Here is a 20,499-nt window from a genome sequence, read left to right as displayed (position 1 = left end):
ATTCGCGTCCGTCGGTCTCCTAGAATTGACACAGATTTCTTTAGATTAATTCGAACATGATCTAAAATTTAGACTTGTTTCCTTGGACAAGCGCGAATAACGGGCTGGTTGTGTAATATTGCACGACAAATGAAACACCTCGGGAAAAAAAACGATAACACCGACGCAAAACTTTTCTGCCAACAAAAAAAAATAGAAGAAATGGTCATCAACATACACGAAAACTGCTTGTCAAACTACACCACCTGAATATTAGTATAACCATAATGATTATGACAGTGATGTGATAACAATGCGCAACATGTCGATCTAGTCAGGAAGAACAAAGTTAAACGAATAAGTGAGAATTCTCTGGGTATAAACGGGTAGGGAGAAGTCAAGGAGAGATTAGGCGTAAGTAACACTCAGTTGGAACAATCAATACCAATGAAATGTTGGTATGATACTTTGACAAAGAAAGGTGCAGTAACAATGCGTGAGGGCCCGTGGGCCTAGGCTAAATAAATGAAAATGGCACAAACACCTAGTGACCTGGCTTCCAACTTCCCCAAAAAATGCACGAATTACAACCAAAGAATATGATACAATGATTCATCCGCTTTGACCACCAATAAAAATTCAAATAAAATCTCAACAAGTTTTAGAGAAAAAAAAAAAGGAAATCTGAAACAAAAACAAAAACTGTTTTTTTTTTGAAACTATGTTTTTGTTAAAGCTATTGTTTAGAAATATGTTAGCCTAATAACTGGCTGTCATGTCAGAAAAAATCATTTACGCGCCGAATCAGCTGCGAATTCTCCTTAGTAAAAATCGGTTAAAAAGGTCTATAAAACTATTGTGCGTGGCTCCAAATTACGTCATCAATCTGAACCGTCTCTACGTAAGAAATAGATAACGTTTCACTTACGGATTATGAGGAATATTTCACGTGATTTGGGAAATTGTAAGTGAAGAGCAAATTGTGTTTGACTTGGACAAAACCTAAAATTACCTGGAAGGTGAGCACAAAACCCCCACCTTAATATCAAAGAGCGGAAATGACAAAATAGGGATATCGGGGATGCTTGAATAACTAATAAAATGAGCTATGAATCTCTGCTCTGCCATTCCATCCCAAAGATGTTTTTCCACTTTTATAAATGCAAGACAATGCTGAGATCATAACGGTGATTTGTGGGCTTACATGTAGACTTGAAAAACCATGGACTGTTAGTCGAGAAGGGGAAAGAGAGCGTGAGAAATTGCCGAAAAGGAGAGTGATGGTGAATAAAAATTGAATGAGTACACCTTCACATACGATCCAGCCTGAAATGGTCTTCGGTCGAGGGATCGGTTACCAAAGTAGAGTTCGTCAATATCTGCAAACCGTCAAAGTCAATCGGGTCGAGTCCATCTGTAACAAAGGATATCACATATTAGCACATTCATATGTTACCTAAGGGTAAATATTGTGGGGCATGACAACCTCTAAGGGCATCGTCGGTAGGATAGAAATCGACGCCATCAAATGAAGACCCCATGGCTGAACTAAGATCATGGGAATTATGTCGCGCAAGCTCTTCCGGTGTGCAGGAAAAATCTGAAACGTACCCGTACGAAAGCAACGCGTGATAGTCAGCTATTTGGAAATATTCACGTAATCTCTAATACCTTGCAGGACAATATCCGGAATACTAGATGGTGTTTGCGGAGTTTGTGGTGCAGTTTGCTGGTTCAGTTCTAACCTACCACCGAACATGAACTGCGATGGCTGACTGTAAAAAGGATCCAGTGATATGTCCATACTGATGTTCGCCTATATTACAGCACAATCCACAAGGTTCATTTAGTTGAAAATTCACTATCACTCGATAATGTAAAAATTGTTTTAAATATTAGTGCCATGAACTGAGATAGCAAATGTGATACATAAACACTTGAAAGCGTTTTGCATTTTTAAAGCACAACTAACTACATATGAACTTAAATTAAAAGCATTCTGAAACCAAAATATTTTTAACCTGTCCATAATGATTCGTTTTGTAGTTCCCATAATTTTGAAGCGTCTGATCGGAGCTAGAATCCATCTGGAGGGAAAGGCGAAATTAAAATCAAGCAAACTAAAAACCCATGCTCCATTAAGAAAAAAAATATATAAATAACACAAAAAGAAACGAAAAATACTGCATGCTTCTACATAATTTACATTCGTTAGGCTTACCATATTGAATTGCTCGAATTGGTTGAGCACATTCGATTGATTGGGATAAAACGACATCTGGTTAAGATTACCACCGCTACCTGATCCCATCTATAAAAATAAATTTCAAACATGAGTGGAATGCAGATTACCATCCGGCGGTGAACTCTGTAGAAAAGACAAAGTACCTGGTTTTGACAGTTCATGCTGCTTATTTGGTCAGCAAATGGGGAGGCGGGGGATGCGGCTAGACCAGGTGAACTGGCCGGAGATAGGCTTTGCGACACAGGGCTAGGTGGTGCACTACTTGCGCAATTTGTACCATCACCTGGACTATTTGTCCGGTAGTTCATATTACCCTAAAAGAAATAAAGATAAAAATTATTCGATTAGACAGCTCTGCAAAGACAAGAAGACCCCGTTTGGGCTGGCAAGACGAATATTGAAACTTACGGGCACAACCAAGGTAGGTGAACTGATCGGACTGGGTCTGAGAATCGGTTGGGGATTTCGATATGCCGTTAGAAAGCCTCCATGCTGTGGTTTTATATTATCATTTTTTTTACATGGGACAAAACAAACAAAAAATAAAATAAAATCGAATCATGCAAATCAAATGAATAATTCACAGGTGCTGACAAACAAGAAACCGCAACTTAGTCAGAGTGTGCCGTTTCATCATGCTACAAGTATGAAAAAGAAAAGCTGATGCTGAAAACAGTTCCCAGTTGTTTTCGAACATTTTCACAAATACTAGGTGAACATATAAGAGAAAAAGAACTGTACCGTCGGAATAGGCTGGGAGGGCGACATCATGTGAGTAGGACTATGAGCTGGACTGACAGGCTGGCCATAGTCGACTCCGCCGCTGCTGTTCTGATAGAGATACGATTGGTAACTAGGCACCGACATACCGCTGGGATCCAAGGCGATTCCCTAAATTTACCGTCCCAAAAAATAAAGTCTACGTTAATAAAACAACAACAAATTTTTTATGACGCCAGAAGCTCAGGTTGGATGGCAACTGTGAAGTTTTTCGCTTTGGTGGGAAAATGCATCATCTTCCCCTCTTATTTTGTGTACCTTTGAGGAATGCAGAAGCCTTGGGTTCATGGAGGCTGAAGGCACGGTTAAAAGGTTCTGGTACAAAAGGCACGACAGCAAGCACAAGACACACACAAAAAAAAAAAAAAGGTACAAAACAACAGCAAAAAATAATAAATAAAATACGAAAAGAACGAAGCCAAACATCGACAAAGTACAATGAACAAACTATGTTATACTTTACCATAATACCATGCTTCGCCGTTGGGAGATATTTTAGTGTGATTTCAGTCATAACTTTAAATACCAAAAGATAACGCTTACGGAGGAGTGGTTATGCGAATGATTCTGCGACGAATGCGCGTGTGAGGGTGAGCGCAACTGCAGATTCACCAGTTGGTGGTGAGGACGCCGCCGCTGACTGGGTGAGGGGCCAGGGGATGATCCCCTACTGGAGCCCCCCGGTGGGCCAGGGTTCAAACCCATGTTAAGCGAGTTGAGGGGGTGACTGTGGTCATTCAGACCATTCGCGCCATAACTTGGGCTAACCACGTTAGGACTCTGCTTTGTAACAGAAAAAAAACACGACGGAAAACAGGATGTGGTAAAAGGCTTGATAACTTTAAATTTTAGTACTTACAGTTGAATAGAGTGGATGAGTTTGAAAAGAACTGTCGTCTCCATCAATAGGATCGGATAACGGCGAGGCAAACTGTAAGTTGGTCAGATCAGGCAACGATCCCGTGTTATTCCCAATCGGAATTTGAATTCCATTGGGCTCCGGGCCGGGGCAAATGCTAGAAATTGAAAGGGCTATTAGCAGTATTCAGAGCACGAGAGAAATGGATATGTACTTGATTCCAGGTACTCGCGAAACGTCACAACAGGATTTGGGTCGTCCATCGCCAGTGGCGCTAATCCCAAGATGGACAGAAGAATTATTGGGATCCATACTGTTTAAGTAATTGTTCCCATCTTGTCCTGGAAGAATGAATCGGTTTACGATATAAAAAGGATCATGCGATGATTTCATTTAATGAAATTGCTTGATACCTCTTCGGGACAAGTTTGTTGAGGCATTTCCGGTGACCCCTTCGCCTGAAACCATCGCTGCTTGGTGTAATGCCGAGTCTGAATGTCTCCTCCAGCAGGGATCCAAAGGAGGAGAGAGGTAGGCGACGTTGGTAGATAACCCTCCGTTGCCACTACTATCTGTGCCAGTGCTGTGAGAAAGACTGGGTGATCCCACAGATCCAGAAATCTGTGGTGCTTGAACCAAGCCCCCACTCGGATGCATCTGATACGAGTGTGGGTTTGACGAGGTTGTTTGGTCAGAGCGGCGGGATGGGCGGACGGAACCGAGGCTAGATCCAGGACTATATCCTCCTCCTCCTGGACCTGTAGGTCGTCGATCTCGACAGCCACTCTCTCGTCCTGCTCGCATATCCTCGAGATTACTCAAAGCACTCTGCAACAGTATCAAACATAAACAATTATTGATAGAATAAATTATCCAAATTGGTGCAGCAGACCAGAGTTATGGAACACATGGTTTAATGTTCACATATGAGGAAGGTACAAGAAGCTGATTTTAACATGTTAAGCAAAGTGGATAGATAATTTGATACCTGAAGATCAATTGATGTGGAATTGGTGGAGGGAGAGTTTACATTAGGCAACGAGACAGCCTTGAATTGTGAACTAGGGCTGATGACTAGATGAGAGGGGCTACAATCACCATTCTGTTGAGAAGAAAACCACCCGTAAGCAAAGATAGTCAATATCAGTAAAAGAGATAGATTCGCCAAGACAATATGGTTCTAAGGAAGATGGCTAGCATTGAGAGCACCATAAACCCCTATAAAACAGTTTGTGAAATTTGCTGTTTTTTTAAAGGCCCATTAAGTATGCATTTTATATCGTAGAAGAAGAAATAACTTTGGCAACAGGTGAAAACCCTTAACGTCAGTTAAAAGATGAAATGTTATATGTTATTAAAAATTTATCCATTATCTTTTCATGCATTGGAATTGCACACGTTCTTTCACTAGTGGCGGTCTGCGTCAAAACAGGTAACAATTTTATCAAAGAACATTGTTAATTCAGCATGTCTAGCCAAAGACAGCTAAGGCGTGTGGCGCCCATAAACCGTAAACAGTAGGGAAACACCAATACTCACTTTTTGATTAGGTTTGGCGCTTCGAACTTCCTTCATGATTTTTTCGAAATCCTCCGTTTCCGCTTGCTGCTTTTGATTGTGCAAAGCAATTTTTTCGCTGAATTTTCGCGGATTCGACGCCATGTTTAAACGCTACTTCTTGTTGTGACTTCTTATCACAATGTTTACAAAGGCCAAGTCATCAGCTGGTACTAAAAAAACACTACAGAGGACTCTGCGTTGTAAACTAAAATCCATACGCACGTGTTCTGGCCTTGAGCTCTACAAGGCCAAGAGCATTTTTACAAGTTGCACTGAACGCATCCAGCAAAACTATGATTGGATTTACGTCAAAGAATGCCACTACTGACTGAAGTTAGTGGTGGTTTACCAATTAGAAACCACGGAAGCTGCTTTACCTAAACGAAAGGTTCACAGACGTACATTATTTTGACATCCTGCTGACTTACAGACGTTGCAAGTGTACGCAGTTGACACAGCACAATCACATGCAGTCACTCACATTATTCGACATCCAAATAACTTTGCACTGCGTTTGCCTGTATATCTTGTTTGTTTTTTCTTTTTGTTTCAGAATCTGAGGCATGCGACGTCGATGGAACTCGACACCGATGCCAGGTGGGAACTTTTCTCCAACAAATATTTTCGTAATCGCTATCGCAATTATTTGGCCGTGGCTGTCAAAATTTAACCGTCATTCCTTGCTGAGTTTCGAAATCATTTAAGCAAATGTTTAAATGTTATGAATCACAGGTTAGAAAAACCAAAAGCGCGAAAGATAGTCAGCGTAACAGGAAGACAACTTGACAGGAAGAAAAGAACCAAGCACAACCACCAGACCATGAAATATTATCTGAAAATGAAAATAGACAGAAAGACTTGAGAACTGGTGTAGTAGGTTTAGTACAGCAGCCCTAGAACACTTTCACAACCAATAAAGAGATAAGAGGGAGAGGGAAAATGTAGCAAATTTCGAAAGATGACGTACGATAAGCCCGCCATCTTACGCAATTCGCTTTTAAACAGTTAACAATATTAATAACAAAGGCAGAACATAGAAGCCAAAACATAATTATAGGGAGAAAAGAATAACAGTTTTTATGAAGTTTTTCAAAAACTACTTCAGTAGTTCCTGCATTAAAACAATTCTGGGTTCATGTAGCATGGCAACCACATCAAGTCGACTAGTTTAATCAAGGAAAACACAACCTACAACAATATCAAGGGTTGGTAATCATAATAATAACATAACTAAGTTTAGCTAAGGTTTCTCGCACAGAATCCATGATGTTCCTATCCTTGTTCGCTTCTTCAAGGTCAATATTTCCTAATTTATGATTTGATTATCGCTTTCTTCTTCGACTGCGATATAGGAGCCTTCTTCTTCGTACGTAGAATCATGTTTTGCCAAAATACGAAGCAAAGGACGCATCTTAAGCCACCATTGGGTTTTAGGTAAACGATGCTTGAAGTCGGTCTGGGCCTTCAGTTCTTGAACCGGTGTGTACGCATAATAACGTTTGACGATACCCAGCATGACGGCTGAATCGGGTTTGTTAGCGCATACTGTACCATCCGGTTGTGTAGCTTGAGTCAGTTGCTCAACCATCCATTCAACGGCTTTGGCAGCTAGCTTAGTTCCCATGTTGCGGTCAAAAGGTGTTGGTGAACCACCTTGTTGCATGTGTCCTGCGAGAAACACGTAAAAAGACGTATAATGAAATATTTTTGGAATGGATCAAGTGCAAAATTTACCGAGAACGTTCATCCTGGCGCTGAACACTCCTTTACCTTCCTCGGAAAACAGCTTGTATATAAAATCGGTGGTGTAGTTCTCATTTGCTTTCTCGTTTCTGGATAAAAGCAAAACAAAAGAAACAATAGATTAACATTCTTTAAAACCTTCAATAAAATGTTTCTTACCTGAGAACGAGTCCACGTTCCACTCCTTCCATAGACATTTTAGATTTCATATGTTCAACGTCCATCTTCAGATTCTGCACATTAAAAGGTTCTTCATAGATGTAGGCCGCATCGGCTCCTCCTGCAACGCCAGCCAGAGTAGCAAGATAGCCACAGAAACCACCCATCGTTTCAATGACGAATACTCGACGCTTCGTTCCCTGCGCAGATTGGCGGATCCTGTCGCAAATCTTGAAACCAAAAATAATAATTAAAAAAAGGCATGAGAAATGTCAATTCAGATCAAAAACATTTTGTAGCAGCTGAGCTTTCTCACCTCGGTAATTTCGTTCAACGCAGTATCAGCACCAAGAGTGAAATCAGTTCCTGGAACGTTGTTACTAGTAAGGTGGTAATAATTATCTATACAGATGAAAAGAACATGAATTTGTAAGTACCAACCTGATGGTGGATGGGACAATGGCCATAGGAATGCAGAATTCCGGATATTTATCGCGGTTCTCGGCTAACTGTAGCACGGTTTGGTAAGCCTTTTTTAAACAAAATACTATTAATATCCAATCAATAATCGCACATTTCAAGAGATCAAGATACCTCGAAGCCACCAATCAAAAGAAGAGCTTGTATGTTGTGTTTACGGAGGCTGGCGGCTACTTCAGGGAATTTTCCCTCAGGTAAGGTACGCTTGGTACCCAAAAAAGCGCCACCTTGTCCAACCCATCCAGTTACATCCGACCAGCCCAAGGGTTGAATCTATTGCACGGAACGGTTAGAAACACGTCTATAAGATGAAAAGTCAATAAGACGCACGTTTCCTTCGATAAGTCCTTCGACGCCATCATGGATTCCAATGACAGTATCGCCGCGGTAGATGCAATTTCGGACGAAAGATCGAACGGCAGCATTCATACCGCATGCTGGAGCTCCAACGTGCATCACTCCCAAAGTATAGCCGCTCTAAGGGAAACAAGAGCGTTATGATATCCATTTCAACTTTGCACAATCATATGCTATTTCTTAATAAAAGTTAAAAATTTAAACACCCATTCATTGAAATATACCTGCATCCACATAGTTTCTTGCTATGTATGTTTGATAGTGATTAAAATAAGAAAAAGAACCAAATTAAATTAACTGTTCAGTGCTTGGAATAGGCTGAAACCAATGTGCTATGCGCAATCCTGTTTGGCGACTAAACTTACCTTCAACAGACGTCCTTTCTTGAAATATTAGCGGCAATGCGATAGTATAATTCCACGATATTTATTATCCCTACTTAGTCTGTGTTATTTATATCAAGTTCTTACCGCATGCGTAGCCATCTCCGGTGTCATTTTAGGTGGCTTCAGGCGTGTAAGCATCTTGTAGGTCTCTACGTTACGAGCGAAGCTCCTAGAAATTCGGAAACAAATTTTAATATTTTGTTATTTCATTCTGTTTAACTTTATCGCAAAAAATGTATAGTACACGTCTGAGCAACAGTTAAATACCTGCCACGTAGCTGTACCGCCAATTCCCACTGTTTGTCCGCCATAGCTTTGGCGACAGCCTGAGTCTTCTCGACGCATGCCATCAGTGGTAGTCTAACAGCTTGATTACCGTCTAGCGATACCACACACGCTTCAGTTTCAGGGGTTGCTTCCAGAACGGCCATTACAGCTTCAGCTCCCATTCGACAGCCCTAAATATTAATTTCGGATTTTTGAATTGTCAGAACACCAATCCATGTACGAGTTTGCAACAGGTTTTACCAACACACGGTCGAAAGCGGATGGACTACCACCTCGTTGAACATGACCAAGAACGGTAATCCTCGTGTCTTGCTTTAAATTGGTTACAACAACCTTTACAAAATGAAAGAGTTTTTTACTATAAAGAACGTGGGGATGGAAGTAAAAATGATCAAATATACCTCGCGGATCATTTCTGCAGTAATGGGGTTACCTTCACGATCTATGGCGCCTTCGCTGACAATAATGATATTCAAGCGCTGACCGGACTCGCGTTCCTAGGGAGTTTAACATATAAATCGTTAGAAAGACCTTTGTATAGGTAAATGCTGAAAATATGTTTAAAAAACCATAATCAGCAATCACAGGCAAACGAAATTTTTCTCAAACACAACAGGGTTGAGGTGATGTCAAACTTGGATGCAAACTGTACAACAGGCATGTGGAGGCTAATCAGCATTAGCCAAGACATTTCGTTTGCCGGAAACTTGAGAAGACCTGAAGTTGTCTTGCCTGTTTGAGTTTCTTGCAAAGAACTTCTGGCCATTCCACTTCAGGTGGCCATTCAGGAATGAAGACGAAATCAGCTTCACAGGCTAGCGCTGCTACCAAACCCAAATAGCTATGTTACATCAAAACAAAAAACACAGGAACAAAATTAAATAAAATGATAAAAAAAAACATTAGCTGGTCAGAAAAACATGCAGGAAAGTCAACCATTCTTTAAATAAGGAAGGTTCACAGGCAGATAAGCACAATTGAAAAAAAAACAAAAACGAAATGATATGTTGGACGCTAAGACTGGAAAACATATTCTGAAAAAGCGAAAAACATGCGAGCAGGTTATGCAAATTCTAGTCAACGCCCATAATAGTTTTCACGAAGATTTTGAACCTGAGAAAGTTTCTTGCAAATTTTTTCAGGCCAGTCGACAGGAGGTGGATTTTCAGGATAGAAAACGTAATCGGCCTCGGTGGTTAACGCAGTCACTACGGCTAAATACCTATGATTGATGAGGTTGGAACGCAAGATTAAGCTAGTTCCCCGTACGAAATTATATTTTAGAAAAGTCGCTTTATAAAACTATATTATGAAAATAAGTAAATAAAAAAAAAATTGCTCTGGGACACTTCTAATAGAACAAATTACTTTGCCTGCCTATGCTATCCATCCTATTTTCAAAATATTTCCATACTGTAATTGGTTTTACGTTTATAAGTCTAATAATTTGCGTTTTAGGCACTTTTTAAGCAAGAGTTTAACGTTAGCATTACCCACAGTGTCGTCCCATGACTTCCATAATAAATGTCCTCTGGTGAGAATAAGCTGTGGCTGCAATTGCATCCACAGCTTCGATAATGCGATGCAAAGCGGAATCCGTTCCAATCTGTAAATAACAAATTCATGAAAACAGTTTTTATCTGTTTAATTACTTTTAATAAAGTTACCGTCATGTCGGTACCACAAAAATCGTTGTCAATCGAACCAACCATGCCAACAATGTTCAAATGGCTAAACTTTGTCGCCTGCTCAGGTGTAATTTCACCTAATTCAACTCGGGGCTATAACAATACCCAAGGTCATAATAAATAGAGAAAGATTACCTTTCGAAGCAAGCTCAGCAACTAGTTCGGGCCAATCTTGACGGAACAAATTGGCACCGGTCAGTGAACCATCACCGCCTATGACAACCAAATTCGAGATGCCCTTCAAAATAAGGTTCTTGGCAGCTTTAAGCCGGCCGGCACGCTCACGAAATTCTTTGCAGCGTGAGGAGCCAATAATGGTGCCTCCCTAGACAGATGATGAGTATCATGAAGCAAGAGAGCATTATGTATCAAAACAAACCTTGTGAATGATTCCAGAGACAGAGGACCAGTTGGCTTCAACAATGTTGTCTCCACCATCCACCATGCCCTGATAACCTTCCCTAATGAAGTACACCTTGGCTCCAAGGTAGATACCCATCCTTACAACAGCTCTTACAGCTGCATTCATACCTTTAGGTGATCAAACATTGGGATTAGTAAAATACCTAACAAATGCTTCAATACCCCTTCTTTCTACCTTGTGCATCTCCTCCACTAGTGAAAACTGCAATTCCCTTGTCCTTGTAATGTCCTCTATGAACCGTGTTCTCTTTTTCTGCCTCCGTATGGTTGGCTGCTGTTCTTTGTCCTTCCATTGCTGATGGAATATATACTTCGTCTGTATGAGAAAATTTGGAAAAGATTTATTTATGCACAAAGCTGTCCACTACCTTTGAATGTTACCCTACTTATAAAGTACAAATACAGTTTCTGAAAGGAACAAACTATTAAATAAATAGACAAGAGAAAAAAAAAATACTTAGCTTGCGGGACAAGGCAAAAATTCATCACACGGTTTTGTATGAAGGGCAGCCTTACCAGCAAAGACATTGAATTGCTCAGTCTCGATAACGTCAACCAACATCTCAAATCTGCCGAACTGAAATGACTTTCTCACCTGATTTTTTAATAAATCCGCTTGAAGAAATGATGGGTGAAGACTTGATGAATTCCACTCACGTCACGTAAATGGGACTAGATCTTACCACAACCATACACCCAGTAGTCCTTGCAGTCCTGCAGCGGGCAAATGTTGGGCTAGCGACTGAATAAAATCCTAGAACATAGATCTAGGTAAAGTATAGATCGGACTCACCGCGCAGAACCAGAATTATTTTTCTGGTGTGCCACTAGTGAAGGCACTGGATTTTCCATGGTAAAGGACGGAAAGCTAGCTCCATGTTGTTTCTCAAGTGCAGATGGCGTAGCAAAAACACAACATGGAATGTGGCCTATCTTTAATAGTGTCGTATTTAGTTTATAGCAGACTTTGCAGACAAGTCACCTCTGTTTCAAGGTGACTTTCAGGCGGGATCCGGGAGGCAGTGGTTATGACTAAAATAAACTCTAAATTCATTGATTGCTTCAATAGTTTAAAACTACGATGAAAATTATATATTACTATATTAAAATATCATAAATCTTTCGGCGTAATTGGGACAAATTATGAATCTTCATTTCTTATTTTTAATTGGCAAAAACCGGTGTGTTAACACCAATTTAAAAACACTAGTTTCGTGCAGACGATATTTGACCACGCATCGACTGCATGCAAAGCTACGCTTAATTTTTTTCGCGCTTGTCTCCAAAAGCGTAAGTAAAAATACTACTGACTTCCTACTACTTTATCATAATGGTTTTTTATCATCGTTTTCTGAAGCAGCAGTTTTATCCATAAACCAAGCCAATAGATCTACAGTGTTATTATTTCATTGAGGTTGACTACGTTAAGGTTGCCATGCTCTAATGGTTGAGATTATTTAAAAAAATACACAAAAAGTAAAGTTCACATTGGATTTATCATGTTTTCTCAAGAAGACAGTGATCTGAGTAAGAGCAGCAAAAAGAGATGAAAAACTCGAAGACAACAGTGGTCGTTACAAATTCGTCCCGATTTCTCAAAGCTTCGCTTGGTACAGTACTTCCCTGTAGCTCATTAGGGACTTCAGAGGAATATATATTTTTTTATAGTGAAGGGCTTTGCAAAGAATTAATTCATCAGAGACTCGTTAAGTAACTTCCAGTTCATTTTTGAAAGCGAAAAATATAAATATATATCCGCAAGGTTTGAAGAATTTAAGACAAATTACAACAAGTTGTCACAACTAGTCCCCACACACAGTGTGAGATACTATACTTTTAGAATAGAAAGATCTATATCATTTAGCGAGAAGAGAAAGCGATGAATGGAAAACCCACTCTCGTTGCACAGATCAATGAACAGATCTGTCTCCTATAATATTTTGTTGTTTTTAAAATGGAAAATTGGCCTAGTTTTCTTTGAAAATACGCCTAAGGGCTTTTGCATTAGTCAGTGCTTCTTTGGGCGATTGCGTCAGCAGCTTGAATGACGTTTGGACGGCGAAACTTTTCCTCTAGGTGCCCGGGTACCTGCGATACGACAGTGGAAAGCACATTATAAATTTAGAATGTCTAAGAGTAAAATGAATTTACTGCTATACCTCTGGCTTTGGCCGATGCGTATCAACTGCTTCAATGCCAATCGGAATCATTTCCACTTTGCAACCATACGCAACTGGAGTGAGCTTGATGACGGTGTGAAGAGGAACATGAATATAAGGAAGTTCATCTGTAAATAAAGATGCAGTTGAATTGAATTTGTAGAGCCTGTGGCACTGGATCAACTGAAATCATTGCCATACCAGCACTCTTATCCAAAAAGTAGGCCAGCAGACAACGAATCACAGCCTGGTGCCCAACGACAATGACATTCTCTTGGCGTTCCAATTCCATAATCACAGGTTCTAGCCTAGCTACGAGGTCTTCATAGGATTCTCCTATTTATGACGTAACGTTGAATTTGGTGTTGCAGTAAAGTATATGTAGATACAGATTATTGGTATTACCTCTAGGATATCGATAATGAAACTTGTCAGTATCACGGGCTTTAAAATCTTCAGGGTATTTTTGTAGAATTTCTTCGTAAGTCAACTCTTCGCAAATCCCCTACGACAAAGGAGTTAGAAGGTAAAATAACCAATAGAAAGAGTCATCATGTTGCGCATCGGACTTACTGCATCAATTTCATTGAGTGCTCGCCATCTTTCTTGTGGTGCGTCAATATCACGGGCTGTTTGGATAGTCCGCTTCATCCACGACGTCCAAACGCGCAAATGCGGGATTTTCTGGTTTTCGATGAAACGACCTAATTCGGCAGCATACTGGCGGCCGCGTGGCGACAAATCTGAATCGCCTCCGATGTGGCCACGAAGGTTGTTCGCGCTCTCTCCATGCTATTGTCATTGGATTTGTGCCCATAATCTTATGCTATTAGAACAAAAGAAACAGTAGACCCATTGCAACTCCTATCTTACTCGAGTCAGATAAATTGTCCTCGGCGTGATATGAATGTTCATCAGGTAATAGACGATGCGCGACTGGATGTGGCCTTCGTGCTTGTGGACCAAGACTTTCTCGCCTAGTAAGAGACCAAAATCATGAAATTGGCTGGGACTGCAACAGTATTAAGAAGCTTGTTGTTGTACCTGTATTAAATATTTTCATAAAACTAAGGCAATCCTCTTCTACTTCGTCGAGAGTTTGGTACTGATCATGGTAGTGATCAATACGCTGTAAAAAATCTTCCACGGCAGCTTCCTTGTCCATATTAGCATAGTCGGGACTGGTGATCTTCACTTGACGGATATTAGATTCAATAATGGACGGATCATCACAGACAGATTCAACAAAAAAGAGTTTATAACCCATCTTGTCGACGATAATTTCGCGAATCAGCTGTCGACGTTCAAAAGTCGTATTAGTTGCATCGAAAACCTGTAAGGTAAATTAAAATGCTGAAAGTGGACTGCAATTTAGATCAAGATTATGATTTACCCCGACTTCACCACCAGCCTCGAGCCATTTGCAAACGTCTTCCAGCGCATCCAGAGCGCATTGCGCTCTTACCGACATGGCCTCTACGTTTTCCTGTTTGAAAAAGTGGTGGCTCTTCAACGGTGTTGCCATTCGACGGTACTCTCCTAAATTGAAAACTGCGCCCAAACCAGAAGATAGAAAAATCAACAAAATATATCGATCCATCGTGCCAATTTTTGTTCTCACAAAGTAACCGAAACAAGGTTTCTTGTGATTCGCAAAATCGATTTCAGTGTAAATCTTGTTTCATTTTTCAAACAGTTCGTTACCTTTAGTATTGATCCCAATCCAGTTAAGGTACCTCGAAAGCTTCTTGGCAATATAAGTTTTACCTCTGGTGAAAATATAGAAAAATATTTAAATATAATGTTATCTGAGTTATAAAAATGTATCAAACTCGAGTAAATTACCTAGCTGGAAGACCACACATTGCAATAACGTGCGGGGTGTTGACATAATTGGCTCGTTCTCCTGTAAATTGGCAATGCCCATTAAAGACGCATTAAACAAGTTGAATTTCAGAGACCTAGGGCAAGAAAATTTTTGGCCATCCTGGTTGCACGTGAACAACGACCACGTGATGATCACGTGATCACCGCATTTCTCACAATTCTCTCGGTATCTTAATGGATGGGGAGGACACAAGTATCAGAATTGGGCAGTTTAAAAGTACTTATTTCTCTCAAACTGAAGGTTCAAATTCCTTTCGGCAACGTCATCCCGGATGACGGTATTGCCCAGGGCTAGCAATTAAATAACAGTTAGCCTAAGGTACTCATTCTTTTGTCCATAAAGAATGCTTCTTTTGATACTCGTATGATCGTTCATCGTATACAACGTTAAGAAATGATCTGTTGCGAAACGAGCTATTGCCAAGTGTCTGCGAAATCATGTTTGTCAAAGCACTTTCACTTTACCATTACCACAATGGCAGTTCGCAGTGCCACGACACTCATATCCATTTTCTATAAAAAAATCTACAATGTCGAGCAAATAAATTTAGAACGATGACACTCGACAGATGGTAAAAAAAAAAATGTGTTGCCTGAGAATTCTCTTGACTTCCTCTCCCGTCACACTGCATTCTTTTATTTGCTTACCAACGCGCCAAATGACGTCACGATGGGGTCGCGATTTTCGGAAAGCAGCTAACCAAGCATCAAAGCCTTCTCTTATTTTGGCTAGCTCATCTTTGTTGCCTCTGACGTTGCCATGGAGAGTATCACCATCATCACTTTTCAGTACCGGCTCTGTTGAAGGGTCACTGCTGCTGTTAGAATCGTTACCGGTGACACTGCACCTAACAGGGCTCTGAGGTCGCGAATCCTGTTGCAATTTCCAGCAAACATCTCCAATGGATGACTGTTGGAAATGAGATTGATGGGTGTTGGCTCCATCGACGGCGCACTCGAATTCGTTCAATGCTCCACTTGGCATGTTACGTGGCTAACTGTTGAATTTAATAAAGAACTAGGAAAGCTTAACGTATCAAGCGAACTGTCAACAGGCGATGATGTAACCGAACGCAGATAAATGTGCTCACTGATCACCACTGTGGGAACCCGCGCGCCTAAATGCAAAGTTTCTCGCAATCGCTCCGCTAGGAGGTCAACGAACAGAGTGGGCGGGATGTGGGCGGGTCAGAATCTAATATCGTCAGCCGCTCCAATGCCAACTTCCAAGCATGAAGTACGAGTACAGGAGCACCAACGACCATTTACTCGTATTCTTGAAAAGTGAAAACCACCTCTAGCTTTCAGGGTATCGTTCCCCCAAAATTTAAAAGCCGAGACTAGGCTATGCTTTTGACGCCCACATACGCGCTCCTATAGTCCTATTTCATGTTTCAAGCATGCGCTTTCGTTATACATCGATTGCTGCTCGATCGATACGTAGCGTATAGAGCGAACAGTTTGTTTTAATTTTGGTTTTAAATAGAACAATTGCTTGAGAAATTCAAAGCCATAAGCTTTATGCAAAAATACTTTAAAAATAATCCCTCCTTGCGTTGTTTTTCTAAATGCTATTGTCTACACTACGATTAATGATTTACGTTGCCAGTAAGTTGCCACATGTTACCTCTTCCTGGATGAATCATACGATGTCCAAGTGGATGCCTCGGCAAGAGAATCACTAGCTGTCGGTCTTCCTCCGATCCCCCGTGAAAAGAAGTGCTGAGCTGCCTCTGCATTTGCGCGTTACTTTTTCCCTGTCGTTTTGTCTCTTGCAAAATGAGACTTACCACGACAAAACAACAAGACTGAATGGTTTTACCCTATCCAACTTGTAACGCAAAAGTTGGAGCTGTTTCAAGCAACTCGTGTTTGGCTCCATCGTTACTTACTGAACGAAAGGACAAGGTCTGTGGTATGGGGACTAAAATAGAAAACTCACTCTCCAGCGACATACAGCGGATAAGTATGTAATGCTTTCAACTGAAATGTGATTTTGGCAAAAATCCAATCAACATAAAACCTCAACATGTGCGTACATATAAGAGAGAACTTGCACGATAAGGAAGAGACAAAGTACGACGACAGTATTCCATGGTGCCAAATGACAACGAACACAACCAAAAAAACAATAGTTATTGTCACGAGTTTCACATTAAACATCGAGGCAAGAACACGGCTAAAGACAATTATAACTGACTAGCACCTGTGAAGACTAAAATATGACTGATGAGATCATTAAAATTTGAGATACTATAGGACATGTAAATGCATGGATATTCAGATTTTATGTGTACCACTGTGGCAGATCAGGCGCTAAAAAAAGCTTCAAGCTGATACTGCAACCAGCTTAAAAAACATGAAAACAGATGAGACAAAAAGGCACAAGAACATTAATGAGGAAAATTTTTTACAGCATAAGACTGGTAAAAACTCAAGAAAATGTTGGAACAACACAGCTCTTTTGGTTAAAGGAACCATGAAGAGATACAATAGGTTCAGACCTGATTCAAAACTATTTTTTAATCTGTATCAGTCCCATCTGCTCTTCGATATTGAGTGTAACGATTTTCATACAAACCAGGAGGTGTTCCCATTTCTTTTGGAGCTATTGGGAAACAGCACCATAACACAAATGCTACAAATGCCACAAATGTGCCAACTAGGAGAATGAAATCTTCAATGGTCTGAGAAAAACTGCAATCAGCATCAATACATCTACTTATTATTTTTCTATATACTTACTGGTTCTTCTCCAAGAAGAATTGAGTTGATCAGGAACATGAAGTCATCAAAAGGCGTCATCTTTCTGCTTTACTGTTGCACAAATAGTTGCAAGAGAAAAGATCATGGAGTGATCTATTCATTGGACGAAGCGACTCTTCTAAAGGGAAATAAGACCACAAAAATAATTTTATGACGCCACTGAAGAACTATGTTTAACACAACGAAGTACTTCTAAGTCTATTAACTACGTATGAAACTCACCAAAGATGGAAAGTGGATTAGAACCAGTTTCATTACTCGTCACTGGTAACTTGTTAAGTCAAATATAAAATTTTTTCACTCTGGTTTTCCCCACATTATCAGTCGATCTTTACATTTACTATTTCCATGCCATTGCAAAGAAACAAAACCAACCACATCAACTGCTTGCAAAAGACTTAACTGTCTAACTACTCAGGAAAGGCTAAACAGCATCTTTTTTGGTTTGCTGCGATCGTTCTCCGAATGTTTTTAATCGCCATATTCGCCACAAAAGCATATCAAATCAAACAACCAGGTGTGTATTTGACGTATAATAATAGGTAAATGAATTTAATTAAAATTTCACATTCAATAAATATTTTCATAGAGAATTCGGACGTTTTAAACGCTGGCGTTTAAGACGGAACATCCGATTTCGTGCTTTTGCAAATGAATGTGGTCAAGCAGTTTCGTTCTTTGGTTGCACCCACGGAAGATCCATCTTGTAAACGTTTCTTTATACCTGGATCTACAGTTTTCTCCAGCAGCCGTATAGCTCTGTAAAGGGGAAACCAGACTGTCATTTAAGTACAGATATTTACGAAAATTTAAAAATACTTTTTCAGATTGTCATATCGTTTAAACTTGCTATTAGTGGTCGCAGCCAGACACGCCAACTTCTCTAGACAAGGATTTTGAGTGTCAAGCAAGCCCCACTGACGCACAAAGTCAGCTAGTCTCTCGCCATCGTCAGGTGAGTAAGACTCTAGCATGGCATCCATTGTTGGGAAAAAATGGGCGTCCAATAACGTAATGTCAGCGTCTAAAATATCTCCGCTCAACGAAAACTGCAAGTCATCATCATAATCATTATACAGATCACGTTTCTTTCTTCCAATTAGCGAACTGGTAGTGTTGGTCAATAAAGCCAGAGCTAGGGGTATCAACAATGAACTGAGCAAAAGGGAAGGTGCAAGCGAACTTAGAAGATGAATAGTGTCTGCTTTTGTGGCTCCCTGTTGAGCTGGATAAGATACCTAGACAGGAATAAGATGTTTATAACATTCCGCAACTCATGTTTTAGAACTATTACGGAGTAGGATGGAGTTCCACCGCCATATGGTGGTACACTGTATGATGAAGATCCACTGTTCAGGCCGTAGCTACTGCCTGAGCTGCCACCAAAATTATAACTGCTTCCACCTGAACCGAAACTACCTGTTCCAGTGGATCCTGTTCCGTAACTGCTTAGTCCAGTAGATCCTGCTCCGAAACTACTTGCTCCTGTAGATCCTCCGTAGCTGCCGCCTGTGAGTCCACCGTAAGTTGAACCAACTCCAGCGGTGCTTCCTCCATAGCTTCCGCTTGATCCATAACTTCCAATAGATCCTGTTGAATCATAGCTTCCGATTGCTCCGACAGATGAACTTCCGTATACTGCGCCTGCGCCGCCAGATCCTCCTCCATATCCTCCGCCGGAACTAACTGATCCACTTCCATAGCTTCCGACCGAGCCACCGGATCCATAGCTTCCAAGCGAACTACCAGTGTCTGCCCCGTAGCCTCCACTGACGGCGGAAGTATAGCTGCAGGTTATTTTTTACAACAGACATGACTCATAATTCAATATCATTCCAATCTATATCCAATGATAGGCTTATATAACAGATCCAAACCTTGTACTGGATGCTGAAGCGGCCAAGTTATTCGACTTCTGTTCAGCCTGGACGTCAGCTGCAATTTGATCTAATTCGGGATTTTCAGGAACTGCTTTGTCCAAAGAATTAGACCCACTTATATAAGGATCAACTGCAGGTGAAATACATCAATTTGATTAATGTAAAATGCTAGATTTAGAGACAGTGATTTACCGTGATTAGTTAAACTACTTGCTGCTGCTACTGGTGGGGACGAAGCAGCCGGAACTAGTGGCTGATTGTTCTGATGTAACAACTGGTGGTAATTTTGCTGATGTTTAAAAAGCTGTTGGTTGTGATGCAGGTTGCCGATACTCGCAGTTGGAACTGACCAATTTAAAAAGTTGAATCTCTCTTTTCTCACAAGAGCTGTGAATTTAAAAAATTCGATTCGTAAATATTATATTACTTGCGTTTCTCCTATTCAACATGCCGTTGAACAATGGATTTCTCGATAATCCGAGAGCGTCGATATTCTCACATTCTAGAGCCAAACAGAAAAGAGTCCAAAGCACCAAAAATTGACGTCGTCGACGTCCCTACAAAAATGAGCATTTGTTATGCTGTACGATGTCTTACGAACGAAACTGTATTCCATAATCAGAAAAAAACTTACTTGCTGGTTTTCGATAACCATTTCTTGCTGAAGAGTATGTCAGTCTGAACGCGACATGACATTGCAGTCAAGTATTTATACGCTTTTAACATTCTAGCTGCAGATTAGTGAATGGATCAAGTTCACCAAACACTGAATTCGAAAAAGAATTAGACTATAAGAAGAACTGGATTCGGTCCAGTGCTTGTAGCGGTCAGGGCGAATGCTGTGTCACGTAAAATGAAAG

General features: G+C 40.5%; 4 protein-coding genes across 13 annotated transcripts; all 4 read right to left on the bottom strand.

Moving 5' to 3' along the window:
* Positions 1 to 97: 97 nt before the first annotated feature.
* On the bottom strand, positions 98 to 5,815 carry LOC130686957 (CREB-regulated transcription coactivator 1-like). Of its 4 annotated transcripts, none has more exons than XM_059494189.1 (15): positions 5,403 to 5,814; positions 4,852 to 4,965; positions 4,277 to 4,691; positions 4,078 to 4,204; positions 3,864 to 4,020; positions 3,548 to 3,787; positions 3,263 to 3,319; positions 2,966 to 3,115; positions 2,633 to 2,716; positions 2,368 to 2,538; positions 2,201 to 2,290; positions 2,001 to 2,066; positions 1,651 to 1,795; positions 1,466 to 1,579; positions 98 to 1,393 (listed from the first exon to the last, which is right to left on the bottom strand). In XM_059494189.1, exons 1-15 carry the CDS (start codon positions 5,523 to 5,525, stop codon positions 1,290 to 1,292), a joined length of 2,157 nt encoding a protein of 718 aa, XP_059350172.1. In that variant the 5' UTR covers positions 5,526 to 5,814; the 3' UTR covers positions 98 to 1,289. The 4 variants fall into 4 exon arrangements, with proteins under 4 accessions (XP_059350172.1, XP_057366097.1, XP_059350174.1 ...); XM_057510114.2 differs by having other exon boundaries at positions 3,548 to 3,784; positions 5,403 to 5,812; XM_059494191.1 differs by lacking the exon at positions 2,001 to 2,066 and having other exon boundaries at positions 5,403 to 5,815.
* Positions 5,816 to 6,278: 463 nt separating this feature from the next.
* Positions 6,279 to 11,748, bottom strand: LOC130686727 (ATP-dependent 6-phosphofructokinase-like). 5 transcript variants are annotated; one of them, XM_057509873.2, is made up of 20 exons: positions 11,631 to 11,748; positions 11,123 to 11,263; positions 10,904 to 11,055; positions 10,660 to 10,849; positions 10,504 to 10,601; positions 10,330 to 10,442; positions 9,950 to 10,058; positions 9,238 to 9,333; positions 9,077 to 9,169; positions 8,816 to 9,006; positions 8,633 to 8,717; positions 8,528 to 8,545; positions 8,387 to 8,407; positions 8,136 to 8,282; positions 7,920 to 8,078; positions 7,767 to 7,855; positions 7,642 to 7,705; positions 7,326 to 7,555; positions 7,158 to 7,255; positions 6,279 to 7,091 (listed from the first exon to the last, which is right to left on the bottom strand). In XM_057509873.2, exons 2-20 carry the CDS (start codon positions 11,238 to 11,240, stop codon positions 6,730 to 6,732), a joined length of 2,433 nt encoding a protein of 810 aa, XP_057365856.1. In that variant the 5' UTR covers positions 11,241 to 11,263; positions 11,631 to 11,748; the 3' UTR covers positions 6,279 to 6,729. The 5 variants fall into 5 exon arrangements, with proteins under 5 accessions (XP_057365856.1, XP_057365855.1, XP_057365853.1 ...); XM_057509872.1 differs by having other exon boundaries at positions 11,543 to 11,702; XM_057509870.2 differs by having other exon boundaries at positions 11,464 to 11,699.
* Positions 11,749 to 12,424: 676 nt separating this feature from the next.
* On the bottom strand, positions 12,425 to 17,501 carry LOC130686736 (6-phosphofructo-2-kinase/fructose-2,6-bisphosphatase 1-like). 2 transcript variants are annotated; one of them, XM_057509891.2, is made up of 11 exons: positions 16,621 to 17,501; positions 14,952 to 15,012; positions 14,811 to 14,875; positions 14,500 to 14,657; positions 14,151 to 14,439; positions 13,980 to 14,083; positions 13,680 to 13,898; positions 13,512 to 13,611; positions 13,308 to 13,442; positions 13,107 to 13,234; positions 12,425 to 13,035 (listed from the first exon to the last, which is right to left on the bottom strand). In XM_057509891.2, the coding sequence occupies exons 1-11, from the start codon at positions 16,730 to 16,732 to the stop codon at positions 12,952 to 12,954; spliced, it is 1,455 nt and encodes a 484-aa protein (XP_057365874.1). In that variant the 5' UTR covers positions 16,733 to 17,501; the 3' UTR covers positions 12,425 to 12,951. The 2 variants fall into 2 exon arrangements, with proteins under 2 accessions (XP_057365874.1, XP_057365873.1); XM_057509890.2 differs by lacking the exon at positions 16,621 to 17,501 and adding an exon at positions 15,642 to 16,125.
* Positions 17,502 to 18,297: 796 nt separating this feature from the next.
* Positions 18,298 to 20,416, bottom strand: LOC130686746 (keratin, type II cytoskeletal 6B-like). Of its 2 annotated transcripts, none has more exons than XM_057509902.2 (7): positions 20,274 to 20,416; positions 20,067 to 20,196; positions 19,832 to 19,984; positions 19,637 to 19,769; positions 19,048 to 19,546; positions 18,579 to 18,997; positions 18,298 to 18,518 (listed from the first exon to the last, which is right to left on the bottom strand). In XM_057509902.2, exons 1-7 carry the CDS (start codon positions 20,292 to 20,294, stop codon positions 18,377 to 18,379), a joined length of 1,497 nt encoding a protein of 498 aa, XP_057365885.1. In that variant the 5' UTR covers positions 20,295 to 20,416; the 3' UTR covers positions 18,298 to 18,376. The 2 variants fall into 2 exon arrangements, with proteins under 2 accessions (XP_057365885.1, XP_057365886.1); XM_057509903.2 differs by having other exon boundaries at positions 19,054 to 19,546.
* Positions 20,417 to 20,499: the final 83 nt, after the last annotated feature.

The sequence above is a fragment of the Daphnia carinata genome, chromosome 2, assembly GCF_022539665.2.
Source record: "Daphnia carinata strain CSIRO-1 chromosome 2, CSIRO_AGI_Dcar_HiC_V3, whole genome shotgun sequence".
NCBI classification, from domain to species: Eukaryota; Metazoa; Arthropoda; class Branchiopoda; order Diplostraca; family Daphniidae; genus Daphnia; species Daphnia carinata.
Note: the sequence above shows the minus strand (reverse complement) of the source record. Positions and strands in the feature narration are given on the sequence as shown.